Source organism: Ailuropoda melanoleuca, chromosome 13, assembly GCF_002007445.2.
Source record: "Ailuropoda melanoleuca isolate Jingjing chromosome 13, ASM200744v2, whole genome shotgun sequence".
Classification (NCBI taxonomy): domain Eukaryota; kingdom Metazoa; phylum Chordata; class Mammalia; order Carnivora; family Ursidae; genus Ailuropoda; species Ailuropoda melanoleuca.
The window spans coordinates 26,217,783-26,235,187 of NC_048230.1; the positions used below are offsets into that span (position 1 = coordinate 26,217,783).

At 42.4% G+C, this 17,405-nt stretch overlaps 1 protein-coding gene across 5 annotated transcripts in view; it reads left to right on the top strand.

Annotated features, from left to right (window-relative positions):
* Positions 1-17,405, top strand: part of ATP6V0A1 (ATPase H+ transporting V0 subunit a1) — a 61,171-nt gene that overhangs the window by 24,426 nt on the left and 19,340 nt on the right. For 3 of the 5 annotated variants that reach the window (XM_034641728.1, XM_019802718.2, XM_002922136.4), the window contains exons 6-16: positions 1,640-1,743; positions 2,079-2,205; positions 4,031-4,113; positions 4,710-4,803; positions 8,377-8,589; positions 9,732-9,882; positions 10,949-11,088; positions 11,409-11,566; positions 12,170-12,260; positions 15,757-15,875; positions 17,028-17,244. In XM_034641728.1, coding sequence (XP_034497619.1) covers positions 1,640-1,743; positions 2,079-2,205; positions 4,031-4,113; positions 4,710-4,803; positions 8,377-8,589; positions 9,732-9,882; positions 10,949-11,088; positions 11,409-11,566; positions 12,170-12,260; positions 15,757-15,875; positions 17,028-17,244 — 1,497 coding nt within the window. The remainder of the gene's footprint in view (positions 1-1,639; positions 1,744-2,078; positions 2,206-4,030; positions 4,114-4,709; positions 4,804-8,376; positions 8,590-9,731; positions 9,883-10,948; positions 11,089-11,408; positions 11,567-12,169; positions 12,261-15,756; positions 15,876-17,027; positions 17,245-17,405) is intronic. The other 2 variants (XM_019802719.2, XM_002922137.4) reach the window with 1 other exon arrangement.

Genomic DNA, 17,405 nt, shown 5'->3' on the forward strand with positions numbered 1-17,405 from the left:
AAGCCCCCTAAACTTCATTCGATAGCAAGTGGAAACCTGTTGCCCCCATTATCTCTTCTTAAACTTTTTCACATCTCATGACAGTATTTGTCTGCCCTCTGACGTACTCAGGGCCTGCCCTTCCTTTTCTTTCTCTTCTTTTTTTGGGGGGGTGGGGAGGAGGTGGAGGGAAGGTTGAATGTTGATCTTGCATCAACTTTTAGAATTCACTTCCCCAAAAATTTCTTTCTGGTTTTTTTAGGCTTTCAGCCTTATCATTTGGTTTTTATCCTCTGGTTTATACTCAATCCTAAAGCCCTCCGCCACACCCCTTGACTTTACCTTTATGGTCCTATCACTTATCAAGTGAGGTTCCCTTTTGACATTTTTTGATGATAAGGTTAACAGGAAGAGAATAGAATTGATGTTTGGAATGAAAATGATAGAGAAAAATTCTCCTGATATTTTTGGTTAGTTTTGCTTTTGAAAAGGAAGATTATTCTGGCTTATTTCTAGTCTTTGGTCAAACAAGCAGTGCGTGGATATTAAAGTTGGGGAGATCAGGTGGCAGAGAAGTTGATTGGCCTTTTTTTATAGCAGCTTCTCCTTCCTGATAAGAATAAAAGGTGGTAGGATGTGTTGGATAGAGAGAGTCTAGGAAATATAGACTTCCATCTGAGAAGGTCCCTCTCCTCCTTCATTTCATTGTATAAACTGTCATGGTGGAAATCATTTTAAATCTGAACCATTAAACTAGCCTACATGCTCTATGTTGGTTTATTATTGGTTATGTTATCTTCACTTGATTGAGATTATTGGCTTCCACTTTGTTCTCAGTGACCCTTAACTATATGGCCTAACATGAACTTTTTAATATTCCTAGATTCCTGGTCAGAAACTAGGACATTCAGATAGGCTTTCACTTCTCCTTCCCTTTGTTGATGCAGTCTCCACTGCCCGGTCTGCCCAGCTACTGTGCTGCTTCTCCTTTTGGAGAAAGAAATACTCTAAATACCATGGCTTGGGGCATTTTATACAGTGGCCATGCTGAAAGCTGTCATGTTCTGAATTCTGAAGAGCATGGAAACCCAGACATGTGGAAACGCCCCTTCTACTTTTCTCCCTATCACACTGTGCTCACAGATGGTGGCGGTGCCTTGCTTTCTTCCTTGGAAAGAGAGTCTCCATCTTTCACATTCCCACCCAGTGAAAATTCTAGTCTATAGCTGCCTGGAAATGTGATGTTGAGAGTATCTTCAAAGTTGCTTTGGTTTTGCTGAAAACAGAGAAACATTTCAGCTTCCATCCACACGCACAGGTATTTCCTGGTAGTTTCTTGGCTCATTCAGGGAAACACAGAAAAAATGGTTTCCACCAAGTAACAGATTTATACACTGTCACCATTATTTAGTGGTTTTTTTTCCCCCTTTATTCTTTATTTCAAAAACCATTTCCCCAGATGCTTTACTGGGAGAGTTAAGCTTTCTTTTCTTCTTGTTTCTTTCCTTTGTTTTCTTCCCCTATTCTTTTTGTGGGTATGTCGTCTCTTTTGGTGGTTTTCTTCTTTTCCTTCTTTATTTTCTGAACTTATCTCCTGGTTCCTCGTTCCCTGCATGCCACTAACTATTTTCATTAGATATTAATTGATTTGTGAATTCAGGCTGAATTGCATCATCAGCAGATGGCGGATCCAGACTTGTTGGAAGAGTCCTCGTCCCTCTTGGAGCCAAGTGAGATGGGAAGAGGCACACCTCTAAGACTTGGGTAAGTACTCCTTCAGCCCTCTATAACTTGGTGGGGCCACATTCAATTTTGCTATCAAAAGAGTAGTGAAGCTGGGCATTCACTTGTTTCCAGGAAGTGTTTTCTTCCGAGCCTCTTGAGAGGTATTCCTACGTCACTTTGGATTCAGTTCCTGAGTTGTTCTGTCAACCCTCTCCTGGTTCTGGGAAGAAGACTTTGGGAGCCCTCTTGACATAACACTGCATAGCCTTGCGTTTGTCCTGTTTGCCCCTTTCCCCTCACTTCCCTTCTTTGTCTTAAAGCCTTCCATCCCATGGCATGAAATAGAGTTCCCCATCTGGCTCTTCTCCCCACAGCTTCGTGGCTGGTGTGATTAACCGGGAGCGCATCCCTACTTTTGAGCGCATGCTTTGGCGGGTGTGCCGGGGGAATGTGTTCCTGCGACAGGCTGAAATCGAGAATCCCCTGGAGGATCCTGTAACTGTAAGACAAGGAAATTGCGTCCCGTGGAGTAGGTCTTGTAAAGGGAGCTCAGAGCAGTAACACTGCATGGTACCACCTAAATCTGACCCTCCCACAGAGGAACCCTTATGTTTCCCCCCGCCTTGATCTGCGAATAGGAAGTACTGCTCCTTACCTCTCAGCTTCCATTCTCTGCATACCGATGATTTATACTGACAGATGCATAGACATTTTCGAGCCCCACCTATGTCAGTATTATTTGGACTATAAATATGTTTTTACCCCTTATTTTAAACTTCAGCTTTATATACTTTCTGTTACTTATCAGAGGCCAAAAGAAAATTGACTTTCTATGAAGATTAGAACATGACATCTGGTTCCAAGTTTGGTAATATCAATGTGTAAGAAGAGAGAGTTCCTCTTAACTATGAGCTTTATAAGTTGATGAAATTTTTAGTTGGCAAGGTTCTTTGTCTACTTGTTTGTTGGGAGATTTAGAAACTTAGTTTAAAAATACTATATTGTGCAAGATCGGAGGATCTTTCCTACCCAGTTCTTTGCGAAGTAGGACTGGCTGAACATCTTGGCATTTGTCATAATGGGACGGAGCTCTTAACATCAGCCTATGCTAAGTGTGGTGAATCCTGATTTCAAGGATCACATGCAAGGAACATGAAATGTTCTGCAAAGAAATTTACTTTACTTTTGTATTGGTAATATTTGGAAGCCTGGACTTGGATTTTCTGTTGAAAATTATCTTTTGGATTTTCTTAAATTAGTATCTTTTGCTCCACGAAGAGAGATTGGATTGTGAGACTTCTCAGAGTGGTTGGGTCATGCAGCTGAAATGGTCTGGGTATCCAAGGCTTTTATCCTTTTATCCTCCTGAACAGGAGCGTGGGGCACTTAGGGTTCAGTGAGCCCCCAGAGGAGCAGTTGTGCAGACTCACTGAAGGCTGTCCTCGCATTGTGGGGACATTGCAGTCTGCAGTGACTCCTAATATGGAGCTCTTCTCAGGAATATTCAGCCAGGTTTCTGGGCAACAGAAACATTCTTTTATTAACAAATTGAGGGAAGGGGTCTGGATAGCAACAGCAGAGCGGCTGCACAGGAATGTATGTGCTTCAGTTTATTCTCTGTTCTGGAGAATTTAGGGGTTTAAGACTCTGCCTCATTTTCTTCACTCCTCATTTCCTTTTATCCTTCTAAAGTTAGTTTGTTTTTTATTATAAAAACTCTAGGAATATGAGAAAATACAGGCAACCAGAGGCAATCCTGGTTAACACCAGTTAGGCTTATTTTTTTTTTATCTTTCCCTGCGGTCCTTGTGTCAGATTTCACATGTGAACTTGGTATTTGGAATGGCCCTCCTCCCTGTCCCTTAGATCAGACTTAGCATGAAGTATGAGATTTTATCAGCATTCTTTCCCAAACCCTCTCTTCCTTATAGTTCCTCAGTCCCCTTTATCTGGGAGCTTCTAAGCATGGAACAAATGGGAATGGCTTCCTTTCCTCTCCTCCATCCTTACTCGGGCAGTGTGAGGTTTGAAGTTGAATTGGTAAAAAGGGCTCTATGGTGCTACGAGGATAATCATCTTAGCGTCTGTGTTCAGCTCAGGGTTGAGTTTGAAAACAAATACAGAAGGTTTTTTGTGTGAATGAGAGACTACAGGGCAAATGTTCTTGGAGCAGAGCTTAAATGGATGGAGGATGATACTTCAAGTGCAGGGTTGCCATATCCTTCAAAGACTCCCGTTGTTCCTGTATCACCAAGACAGTAGGGTGTTTAAGAAATTTTCTTCCAGGCCAGAAGTCTGAATTCTCTGTTTTGGGTTTGGTGCCCAGGGTGACTACGTGCACAAGTCCGTATTCATCATTTTCTTCCAAGGTGATCAGCTGAAAAACAGAGTCAAGAAGATCTGTGAAGGGTAAGAGAATTGTGCCTCCCTGAGGGTGTAGCCAGGCTGCCTGACTCTTAAGCCTTAAGAGTATAGAATAGCGAAACAATAACGCTTTTAGTCTACTTTGACACAGCGCATATATCTTTTAATAATATTAGGGCCATTTTAAACAATTAGAAATGACCTAAGTTCGTTTTTAAAAGTACTGTCAAAACCATAATTTCCTTTCTTTGGAAAAAAGTAATTAGGACTCATGGTTTATAAATGCTTCATTGTTCTAGGACAATGGGTTTGTATACCCAGCAGTGTGCCATAGGCACTGTGCCCGCACACTTTTCTGAAATTCTGCCCATAAAGTCTCTTATCCGTGCCATTTTTCTTTAGTAATTTACAATATGATTTGTATTTCTGAGTTTTAAAAATTTTAATCTAAGGGATTTCAGTAGCTGCAGAGAATGTCAAATAGTTCAAATGTTATTGCTCCATCTATAGAACACTTCATATTAATTAATGATCAGTGCACGAGTCTGAACTAATCCTGTTTTGGTCCTTCTGGTACATTAAGCTTACTTTCTGAGGTTAAGAAACTTCAGTGTTCATGAGGCTGTGTCTGTGTGTTCCAGGTTCCGGGCCTCACTCTATCCCTGTCCTGAGACACCACAGGAGAGGAAGGAAATGGCTTCTGGAGTTAATACCAGGATTGACGATCTCCAAATGGTACCAGAGGGCTGGAGGGAATTTGTGTGTGTGTGTGTGTGTGTGTGAAATACTATAATCAAAGACCGTTCTCCTTCCTTGAAACACTAACAGTTTATTTGGCACCCACAGCCGCCAGGATGCCAAAAAAAGAAGTGTCCATGGGTAACTTGTGCCCTTGGGAGCTGGAGAAAAGTTTCAGGGAATGACTGTTAAAAATAGCATAACAGCGTTAATCATCCTCAAACGCGACAGGAATGCTATACATCTGAAATTGTTGTTGCTTCGAGTATTCAGTTTCCCTCATGAGTCTGAGGTATTTTTTATGAGTAAAAAAAAGTATACTTAGTTGAGAAAAAAAATCAAGTAATACAGAAGTAGCGTCGAGTCAGTTCTCCCGTCTCTCACACACTCTGTCCCTCCAGAGGCAGCTGCTTTTAACAGCTTGGTGTTTAACTTCTGGTCACCTCAGGTCTTAACCACATGGTCTAGCCAGAGAGTCCTACTGTAAGTCTGGTACCCAAGAAGAGACTGTGTTAGATTCTTACCACCTCACCAGTGTGGTTTATACGCTCCATCGTTGTCATGAGGTCCTAAGGATGGAGTCATGATTGAGGCGTACATGGAAGGAAAGCGTGGCCAGTTGGAGCTTTGTTCCCTGTTGAAAGGATGTGACGATTGCCCTCTTGAAACATTAAAACATACAGTAGCGCCCACCCCCCCCTTATCTGTGATTTTGCCTTCTGAGGTTTCAGGTACCCACAGTAAACTCCGGGTCTGAAACATGATCCTCCCCCTGACGAGGTCAGAAGGTTAGTAGTAGCCTAACGCTACGTCACATGCCTACGTCATTCACCTCACTTTATCTCCTCACGTAGACATTGTACCTTCTCACATCCTCACAAGAAGGGTGAATACGGTACAATAAGATATTTAGAGAGAGGGGCGCCTGGGTGCCGCAGTCGTTAAGCGTCTGCCTTCGGCTCAGGGAGTGATCCCGGCGTTATGGGATCGAGCCCCACATCAGGCTCCTCCTCTAGGAGCCTGCTTCTTCCTCTCCTACTCCCCCTGCTTGTGTTCCCTCTCTTGCTGGCTGTCTGTCTCTGTCAAATAAATAAATAAAATCTTTAAAAAAAAAAAAAAGATATTTAGAGAGAGACCACATTCACATGACTTTTATTATAGCATATTGTTATAATTATTCTATTCTATTATTAATTATTATTGTTAATCTCTTACTGTGCATAATTTTTAAATTAAACTTCATCATAGGTATGTGTGTTTAGAAAAAAACACTATATATAGTTAGGCAGTATTCGTGGTTTCAGTCACCCACTGAGGGTCTTGGATGGTGTCCCCTACAGATAAGGGGGCCCACTGTACTTAATCTCAAAGACAGTTCTTTCCAGCAGGAGCAAAATTGTCAGACATGTAACTCCCATTTTAACTCGCTTTGTCATCTTTCCCTCCAACTCCCATTGTCTGTGACCTACCAACTTGACCTATTTCTAGCTCCTTTGAGATACACTTACCTGTTTAACCAAGGGAAGAGAGTTTTTTAGAACTGCTGGTGGGTGATAGGCCAATTAGCCTGGTCTGGGTTCTAGGGCTATCTTATCCCCTCCAAGACTTAAGCGTAGATTTTTAAAAGGCACGGGCAACATGGTCAGAATTTGATCTTTGAAATACCCAGCTGTATAAACTAAAACTTTAAAAAGGAATTGAGGGGTGCCTGGCTGGCTTAGTTGGTAGAGCATGCAACTTGATCTCAGGGCTGTGAGTTCGAGCCCCATGTTGGGTGTGGAGATTACTTAAAAAGAAAATCTTTTAAAGTAATAATAATAAAATAATAATAAAAAAAGGGATTGACTATCAAGGAGCGAGATGTGGGGGTGAGGGATGGGGAAAGAGAAAAGCAGATAGGGCATTGCTTACAGGTTTATCCAGCATCCTTCTAGAAGTTTGAATAGTTGTAAAATTGTCAACAGCCAGAAGGAGAGAAAATAACTTTGTTCCTTCTCAAGTGATACAAGAGTTTCTCTAGTATGCTTTTTTTTTTTTTTTTTTTTAAAAAAAAACCTCTATGGAGCCCCGCATCACATCGGGCTCCCTGCTCAGTGGGAAGCCTGCTTCTCCCTCCCCCACTCCCCCTGCTTGTGTTCCCTCTCTCGCTGTGTCTCTCTGTCAAATAAATAAAAATCTTTTTTTTCTTTTAAGATTTTATTTATTTATTTGACAGAGAGAGACAGCCAGCGAGAGAGGGAACACAAGCAGGGGGAGTGGGAGAGGAAGAAGCAGGCTCCCAGTAGAGGAGCCTGATGTGGGGCTCGATCCCAGAACGCCAGGACCACGCCCTGAGCCGAAGGCAGACGCTCAACGACTGCGCCACCCAGGCACCCCCAAATAAATAAAAATCTTTTAAAAAATAAAACAAATAAAACCTTCCTCCTTCTTTAATTAATAAATAAATAAATAAATAAATAAATAAATAAATAAATAAATAAATAAAAATAAAGCTATAATATGATCCAGCAATCCTACTACTAGATATTTATCAAAGGGAAAGGAAATAAGTATCTCAAAGAGATATGGGCACTCTTATGTTCCTTATATTATTCACAATGTCAAGATATAGAAACAACCTATGTGTCCATAAATGGACAAATGNTCCCCAGAAAGTAGTTACTACTTTTTTCTGAATTGACTTGATGAGCCAGGTACGATGGAGCATTGTGCATTTTAAAGAAAGGTGGAGATTTAAGGTCAATTTTCATGCATAAGTGTGAGTGGTGGGCCGGTGGGCCATTTGGCTTAGCTGCTCTCCTGCTATTGAAATCTTAAATGGTGATAAACAAGGCGGTAGAGTGTGAAGTGTCCCTGCCCCTTCCTCCCACTCTAGTCTTGGTGCCTGATTACTGTGAGGGCAATGTGTCCTGGTTTCCAAAGGATCAGCACCGAAATGTGTCCCCCCCCCCCCAACAAAAAGCCTGNAACAAGAAGCCTGACAGAAAGATAAAGCCTTATCTGCCCCATGATAACAGTGGTATGTGGCAGTCTAAATCTCCTCTGAGGCCTTGAGTCCTTCTGACCCCATCGTGTCTCCCGTCCCTTGTTCCCTGGCATGGAGTCTCTTGGCATAGGCAGACGGTGTTCACCACTGCCTCTTTCCCATCATTCCCTGATGCTGGCTTATGTCCAGGGCATTCTGCAGCTTACTGTTTTTAAGTGTGGATTTTGTCACTTCCCAGCCCTATGATGCGGACTTCTTTGAGTCTGAGTTACAGACTCTACGTGGAAAGCCATTGCTCTTTAATGATCCAGATAAGTTGTGGATTTGGTGGGAAGATAAATAGAGAGAAACTAAAAATGATTTCTTCAGGTTTCTCTTCAGCTTGAAGCCAAATGAAAATGAATGTAACTAAAGCTCTAATTTCCTGTAATTTGCCCCCCACCCCCCAAAAAAAGCCATTCTAGTCAGAAGAAGAATAAATCCCTAGCAACCCTTCTCAGAAAGCCATGCCTCTTTGTCATTCATATCCTGAGACCTCAGCCTGGTGTAGAAGGATCTCTCCTTGTTCCTTTCTCTCCCAAAAGGTTCTCAATCAAACAGAGGATCACCGCCAGAGGGTCCTGCAGGCAGCTGCTAAGAACATCCGTGTCTGGTTCATCAAGGTGCGCAAGATGAAGGCCATCTACCACACCCTGAACCTGTGCAACATCGACGTGACCCAGAAGTGCCTGATCGCAGAGGTCTGGTGCCCCGTCACCGACCTCGACTCCATCCAGTTTGCACTCAGAAGGGGCACGGTGAGTCCCCCACAACTGGGAGTGCAGCCAGGAAGAGAGGTTCCCATCCATAGTAACATTAATTGATTACATTTTTATGGCATTTTTACTTTCAGAGTTCTTGGATATACTTATCTTGTACTCCTCTTGTGTCCTAACAATACATCTTGTATACCCTTGTATTCCAAGTGTGGAAACTGCAGTTCAAAAAAGATGAAATGACGGGGCACCTGGGTGCTCAGTCCTTAGCCGGTTGCATGTCTGACTCTTGATTTTGGCTCAAGTCATGATCTCAGGGTCGCGAGATCCAGCCCCACATCGGGCTCCATGCTCAGCATGGAGTCTGCTTGAGATTCTCTCCCTCTCCCTCTGCCCTTGCCCCCACTCATGTGTGTATGTACTCTCTCTCTCTCAAAATAAATAGTAAAAAAAAAAATAAAAAATAAAGACCAAATGACTTGGTCATATACCCATGATTCTTCAGAATAGCTCCTGACCAGAACATCAGTTTCTTTGTCCATTCTCTCTGCCCCTCAGACTGGTTCTTTTTTGTTGTTGTTGTTAAGATTTTATTTATTTATTTGAGAGGGAGGGTGGGAGAGCACGAGTGGATGGAGGGGAGGAAGGGGCAGAAGGAGAGGGAGAAGCAGACCCTGCTAAGCAGGGAGCCCAATGAAGGGCTCAATCCCAGGACCCCAAGATCATGACATAAGCAGAAGACGGACGCTTAACTGACTGAGCCATCCAGGCACCCCCATCAGACTGCTTCTGAGAGATCACCTAGCAGTCCTGTCTAGTAGTTAGAGTTCGAGAAGATAATGCTGTTTTCTCCATTAAAGGAGACAACAATGATACTCTTAGAAAGGCAGATGAGGATGTCTCCAGACAAGGAAGTTTCATGTTTTCTTTGGTTGCACATTTTAGATTTGAATTTTCTCACATAAGGATATTCTTTCCAACACTTAATTTAAATCTTCCATTGTAGATTTTATACCTAGTTCCAATTTCTCCAAAGACTGGGCAAGATTGAGATACAATTTACATAAAATAAAATGCATCCATTTTATATGTGTAGTCTGATGAGTTTTAATAAATATATACATCTCTGTAACCACCACAATTAGGATGATCTAATTTTGATATATGTGTTTAATGTTTCCCAGGAACACAGTGGTTCCACTGTGCCCTCTATTCTGAACAGGATGCAAACAAATCAGACACCCCCAACCTATAACAAAACAAACAAGTTCACATATGGCTTTCAGAACATAGTTGATGCTTACGGAATTGGAACTTACCGAGAGATAAATCCAGGTAAAAAAGCTTGAATCTTCTCCCTCTAGAGGTTTTATTTTTGTTTGTTTGTTTGTTTCTTCTAATGCCTCCCTTCAAATGTTCTTGAGTAACTGGCATAAAACTAACAATGTTGTCAAGACCTCAGCTGTAGTGATTCCTTCTAGGAGGTGCCCATTTTGACACAGGGAGGGAGGTTTATTGCTGGGTGGCACTGTTCTAAGAGGTGGTTTTATAGGAGTGAGCTCAGCGGGTTGGATTCTTTTGTGTGCCCTCACAACTGAAACACCTGGCTTTCTCTAGCATACCATTTGTAGGAAGTGCTTTAAGCAAAAAGTTTTTTTTTCTGAGATGTTAGATATTTTTAAATGGCTTCCCTATTCCAGGTTAGACAGAGAAAATATAGCAATTTTTGACCATTTTAGACACAAAGCAAAAACGGGAGAGTTAATTTTTTTTAAAAGATTTTATTTATTTATTTGACAGAGATAGTGACAGCCAGCGAGAGAGGGAACACAAGCAGGGGGAGTGGGAGAGGAAGAAGCAGGCTCATAGCGGAGTAACGCCGGGATCACGCCCTGAGCCGAAGGCAGACGCTTAACCGCCGTGCCACCCAGGCGCCCCAGGAGTTAATTATTAAATCAAGAGTCTGAGAATTTGTTTTTAGCTGGAGTCTTCCCCAGGACTGGCTTTGCTGTGGGTTCTGGGCTTTCTCCCACTCAATCTGCGAGCTTTATTCAGTGAGAAATGGTTGCTGCCCAAGAGAAGAAAGCTGGCCAGTCAAAGGAGCAGTGTTCCGGGGGTTAGAGGAAAGGAATCAAAGAACCAACCACATTCTTGCCGGGGCTAGAGACAAAGCTTTCACTTCCTGTGTTCTATGTTTAAAATGCTAGCGGTAGCCCTGATCTCATCCCAGCTGCTTTGTGAGGACACCCAGATCCTGCCATGGAAGGTTTTCTCTGCGAGTCCATCTGACCAACAGCTAGGGAATGGGTGCCCTTGTACTGATCTTAGAGGATGAGGAGGAATGTGATCTGCTGCTGGTGGTTGTGGTTTTCTGTACTTTTTTCCTCTGCTTGCTTTATAGCTCCCTATACCATCATCACTTTCCCTTTCCTGTTTGCTGTGATGTTTGGGGACTTTGGCCATGGTATTTTGATGACCCTTTTTGCCGTATGGATGGTATTGAGGGAGAGCCGGATCCTCTCTCAGAAGAATGAGAATGAGGTAATGTTTGCTCCATCTGTGTTGGACTGAAACTTTGTAATTTCTCAAGCATTCATTATAAAATTATGATCTGGAAGTCTTTTATCCATGAATTTATAGAGAAGTTATAGAGGCTGTTTCAGTGTTCATTTTAACTCTAAAGTGGTCATGTGCTGTGAAAGTAATTTCTTGTTAGCATTGTATTTTGGCCTTTAAGCTCTCTGACCTGGGGTGGGTGGAGTAAATTAATGTGAGAAGAAGGGTCATATATTCTCAATAATGTTGTCACAACACGAGCCACAGGGAGTGTGTTTCACTGACTTCTTTCTTCTGGTTCCCAGATGTTTAGCACTGTATTCAGTGGCCGGTACATTATTCTACTGATGGGTGTGTTTTCCATCTACACTGGCCTCATCTACAATGACTGCTTTTCCAAGTCTCTTAATATCTTCGGGTCATCCTGGAGCGTACGGCCGATGTTCACTTTGTATAATTGGACGTAAGTTGCAAAGAAGCTCAAAGTCAAAGGTTATTCCTTTCCTGTTCAGCTCTGATTTTCCAGACGAGAGGTAAACTTATACTTCTTTAGGAAGTGGCAGACAGCATCTCTGTTTCAGAAGAATGCAGTGTCCCCTCTTATTTATGCCCCAGCCTGGCAAGTGTTTGTGATTCCTTCAGCACTACCAAGAAACTGAGTGCCTAGGGTGCCTGGGTGGCCCAGTCAGTTAGGCATCTGACTGTTGATCTCAGCTCAGGTCTTGATCTTGAGGTTGTGAGTTCAAGCCCTATATTGGGTTCCACACTGGGTGTGGAGCCTACTTAGGAAAAAAAAAAGAAAGAAACTGGGACTATAAATTTAGGCACATTGTTTCTTTTTGTAAATTAAAAGCAGATTCCCCCAAATTCCCTACTTAGTTGGATAGGTGTGTTTGTTTGTTGTGGTCTTTGGTTATTTCTGATCCCTCCTCATTCTCAGATGCTAGTCCCTCCTCTTTCATTGAAGAGACAAGACAGCTGTAATAGTCTTTTAGGATCAGTTTTGGACCCCAGCAGTTTCCCTCTCTTGATAAAAATAAATGGAACTTTTCTCCTAACATGGTAGGGATGAGACGCTTCGAGGGAACCCTGTTCTGCAGTTGAACCCATCTGTCCGTGGAGTTTTTGGTGGACCATACCCTTTTGGCATCGATCCAGTAAGAGCACTTCTTTCCTATTATGTCTAATACCAGATATATTTTTTAAAGATTTTATTTATTTAGTTATTTACTTATTTGAGAGAGAGAGAGAGAGAGAGAAAGTGCACATGTGTGTGTGGGAAAAGGCAGAGGGCAAGAAGAGGAAGAAGGAAAGAATCCCAAGCAGACTCCGTGCTGAGTGCAGAGCCCGTTACAAGGCTTGATCCCATGACCCTGAGATCATGACCCAAGCCAAAACCAAGAGTCAGATGCCCAACCAGCTGAGCCACCCAGGTGGCCCTAACACCAGATTTTTAAACTGTAACCCTGAAGTGAGAGAATTGAATTGAAGATAGTTATTTGGTTTTCAGTTGAAGTATTTTTGGGAAGCCTTTGTGTATCTGTCTAGAGTACTTCCAAACCATAAGAAAGCCAAGGGCCTTGGGGAGCCGAATAATTTTTCCTGTGCTGCTTGTTTCAGAGGTGCGTAATAATTTTGACCCTGGGAAGATTGACTTCTAAGACTCCTTCCCAGTTTATTTCTGTTTAACTTAGTTTGGTTTTTATTTTTAGCAGATATTTTAACAAAGCAGAAGCAGTTCTTTCCTGTGGATTTTTAGATTTCCATTTTTATCCTTACTTACATACTTACAGAAACTTTTCCCAGAATTAAAAAACAAAAAAACAGGGGCGCCTGGCTGGCACAGCAGTTAGGCGTCTGCCTTCAGCTCAGGGCGTGATCCCGGCGTTGTGGGATCGAGCCCCACATCAGGCTCCTCCGCTATGAGCCTGCTTTCTTCCTCTCCCACTCCCCCTGCTTGTGTTCCCTCTCTCGCTGGCTGTCTCTATCTCTGTCGAATAAATAAATAAAATCTTAAAAAAAAAAAAAAAACACCTTGGGCAAACAAAGTGTGATCCAGTCTTTTGTGTTGTGTGCTGAAAGGGGGATGGGGGAGGAGTAGAAGAATGAGCATTAGACAGGAAGGAGTACAGAGTTCCAGAGGAAAACAGATCATTGTGGGCCAGAAAGATCAAGGTTTCTTAAATGGGCATTAATTTGGCCTTTAAAAAATATTTCAGGTTGTTACAGATGAGAAGTGTGTGCAAAAGCATAGAGGTGGGGAGATACAAAGTTACTCGTTTTGATTGTTATAAAAGCAAATGTTACTGCAGTGGTCCCTGTAGGCCAGGCACTGTACTCTGCCCTCATCACATCTGATTCCACTCCAACAGTTCTAACAGGGAAGTACTGCTACCACTGTCATACAGATACGGAGACCACGGCTTGGAGAGGTTGAGTAACATTTCACGTATGCATTTAACAAATGTTTATTGAATCCCTGTTGTGTGCAGGCATCGTGCTTGCTGAGGGAACACATTATTTAAGTTGGACCTTCTGCCTTCAAGTAGCTTAGAGTCTAATAATAATATTAGGTAACGTTATATAGTATTCTGTACTTAACAGAAAGTTTTTTGTTTTTTGTTTTGTTGTCTTGCATACATCTCATGTGATGCTTAGGTGTTGAGTTTGAAGTGCCTGTTGGACACACAGGTGTAAATGTCCATTAGGCAGTTGGAGCTATAGAACTGAATTTCGGGGGAGACGGGCTGAGAGAGAACCAGCCACAAGTTTTCAGGTTAGAAGTCACCGAGGATGAGCTCCTCACAGGGAAACCGGTTCAGAAAAAATGATGCCGGGCTCGCTGGTGGAAGATCTGGCTTATCCTGCTACTGAGTTTGCACTTTATCCAAAAGAAGACGATAGGGGTGCGTCGTAAGTTTGGGCACAAGGCAGTGACTGCGTCAGAGGCATTGACTTAGGAAACGTGATCTGATGGTCAAGCAGAGGCAGAGGAACTGTGGAAAACATTACGGATGTCAAGGCCCTAGGTGACAAAGCTTAAGGCAATTAATATTTAAAAATAGATGGAACTCCCCCAGAAGACAGACTGGAAGAACAGGTGAATGACAAGCTTATGGATCCCACAGAACTGTGAAACTCCAACGCTGGGGAAAAGAATATATTGAGCTCCAGGTGTTTCCTCACGACTCATTTATCCTTCAGGCTAAAATCCATCCTTCCTTCCTTCCTTCCTTTTTTTACCTTTTTCCCATTTCAAATAGATTCTTATTTTCCAAATAAATATATAAATAAATTTTAAAAAATAGATGGAACGATAGCACTGTGGGGATATGATCAGCAAAACAATGACTCTGGGAACATTTACAAAATAAATGTCCCAGCTTCTTCAAATATTTTATAAGGAATAAAAAAGGAGAGTAGAGGGAGAATTTACAGATTAGATATTTAAGAGCTGTGTCAATGTAGAGACCTGATCTGGACTCTACTTTGAATAAATGAATCATTTTTTTAAAAATTGGGGCACAATCAGGGAAGTTTAAATACTGATTATATGTTTCATGATATTAAAGAACGGTTGTTAATGCTTTGGGGAGTGATAAGAGTATTGTGGTCATGTTCTTAAAAAAAATTAGTCCTGCGACGCCTGGGTGGGTCAATTGGTTAAGTACCTGCCTTCAGCTCAGGTCATGATCCCAGGGTCCTGGGATCAAGCCCCATATCAGGCTCCTGCTTGGTGGGGAGTCTGCTTCTCCCTCCGCCTGCCGTTCTCCCTGCTTGTGCACTCTCTCTCTCTGTCAAATAAATAAATAAAATCTTTTTTAAAAAAAATTAGTCCTTACCCAAAAAGGAGGGGTGTGGCACCTGGGTGGCTCAGGCAGTTAAGCGTCCTGCTCTTGATTTCAGGTCAGGTCATGACCTGAGGATCATGAGATTGAGGCTCATGTCCATGCTGGGTGTGGAGCCTGCTTTAAGATTCTCTCTCAGGCGCCTGGGTAGCTTAGTTGGTTAAGTATCTGCCTTCGGCTCAGGTCATGATCCTGGGGTCCTTGGATCAAGTCCTGCCTTGGGCTCCCTTCTCCTTTGCCTCTGTCCTCTCCCCCTGCTTGTGCTCTCTCTCACATTCTCTCTCTCAAATAAATAAAATCTTTAAAAAAATTCTCTCTCTCCCTCGCCCCTTCTCCCCACCCTTGCCTCCCCATCCCCAGCATGTGGGCACTCTCTCTCTCTCTCTCAAAAGTAAAAAAGAAAAAAAAAAGTCTGAAATATTTATGGGTAAAATACATGATATCTGGACTTTGCTTCCAGATAATACGGAAGTGGGGAGTAGGTTGTCTGTATGATAAAATAAGATTGACCTTGAGTCAATAGGTAATTGTTCACCTGGGTCATAGGTAAATGTGAGTTTGTTACACTGTTCTCTCTATTTAAGTCTATATTTAGAATTTTCCATGATAAAAAAAAAACTTTAAAAAAATAGATGAATAGTAGCGCCTGGCTCACTCAGCTGGTAGAGCATGCAACTCTTGATCTCAGTGTTATGAGTTCTAGCCCCACATTGGGTGTAGAGCTTACTTAAAAAAAATATAGGTGAATAATAATATCCTGTTCACAAACTCTGTAATGCCTTTTTGTTTTCTTGGGTTGTGACAGATCTGGAACATTGCTACCAACAAATTGACCTTTCTCAACTCCTTTAAAATGAAGACATCTGTTATCCTAGGCATCATCCACATGATGTTTGGAGTCACCTTGAGCCTCTTCAACCATACGTGAGTTGCTATGTTTATGTCACAAGAACATGCATAGCTTAGATAATGCTTTTGCCTAAAGAAATCATGACATCTTTGGGGAGGGATTAGTAACTCAGAACCCCGTTCTATGTTAAAGAAGTGCTTTTATAACAATCTCATATTCTTTTTTTTTTTTTTTTACGATTTTATTTATTTATTAGAGAGAGACAGCCAGTGAGAGAGGGAACACAGGCAGGGGGAGTGGGAGAGGAAGAAGCAGGCTCCCAGTGGAGGAGCCTGATGTGGGTCTTGATCCCAGGGATCCGGGATCACACCCTGAGCCAAAGGCAGATGCCCGACGACTGAGCCACCCAGGTGCCCCAACAATCTCATATTCTTTTTTTTTTTTTTTTTAAAGATTTTTTTTATTTATTCGACAGAGATAGAGACAGCCAGCGAGAGGGGGAACACAAGCAGGGNGAGACAGCCAGCGAGAGAGGGAACACAAGCAGGGGGAGTGGGAGAGGAAGAAGCAGGCTCATATCAGGAGCCTGATGTGGGGCTCGATCCCACAACGCCAGGATCACGCCCTGAGCCGAAGGCAGACGCTTAACTGCTATGCCACCCAGGCGCCCCGAACAATCTCATATTCTTAAATGAGGCTTAATTAATATTAGTCCCTTAACAATTCACAACTGCAGTAAAGATCTTTAAAAAACCTTATGTCATTTTCATCAAAATGAGTGAGTTACTTTTTTCTTGTATGTGTAACTCACATAAAATTATGAACTGTGGTCCCAGAATGTACTGTATTTTCCAATCTCTTTCTCATGGGAAAAGATGGGTGGGGGTGGTACCAAGCCGTTCAAGGTCCAAAAGTTTAGAAGTCATGGTTAATGCTGCTTTGTCTCTGTTGGCCTCCAGTGCTCCTGGCTGTTGCTTCTTAAAGTGGTAAAGACAGAATTGAGGGAGCAGTAGGTAGGAAATGTAGTAAGTACTCCATTTGGTATAGGGATGACCCTGGGTCTGTTCACCATTTTTTTTTTTTTTTTTAAGTCAGCTCTATGCCAAACGTGGGACCTGAATACACGACCCCGAGATCAAGAGTCCAATTCTCCACTGACTGAGCCGGCCAGGCACCCCTGGGTCTGTTCACTTTTAACATTTTTTTTTTCCTCTCTTCCTTTTTAGCTATTTCAAGAAGCCCCTGAATATCTACTTTGGATTTATTCCTGAAATAATCTTCATGACCTCTTTGTTTGGCTACTTGGTTATCCTCATATTTTACAAGTGGACAGCCTATAATGCTAATACATCTGAGAAAGCGCCAAGCCTTCTGATCCATTTTATAAACATGTTTCTCTTTTCCTACGGGGACTCTAGTAATTCGATGCTGTATTCTGGACAGGTGCGTCAACCCAGAGCTGGACTGTTTTAGGTGGTTACCCTAGATGAGGAAGCCAGATATTTCTGTGGCTCTGGAAAAGCCTTTAAAAATCTCTTTCTGTGGTATTAGTTTTCAGCCTGTACATCCAGACCTAAATCCAGCCCATCCTCCTTAGCTTCAGA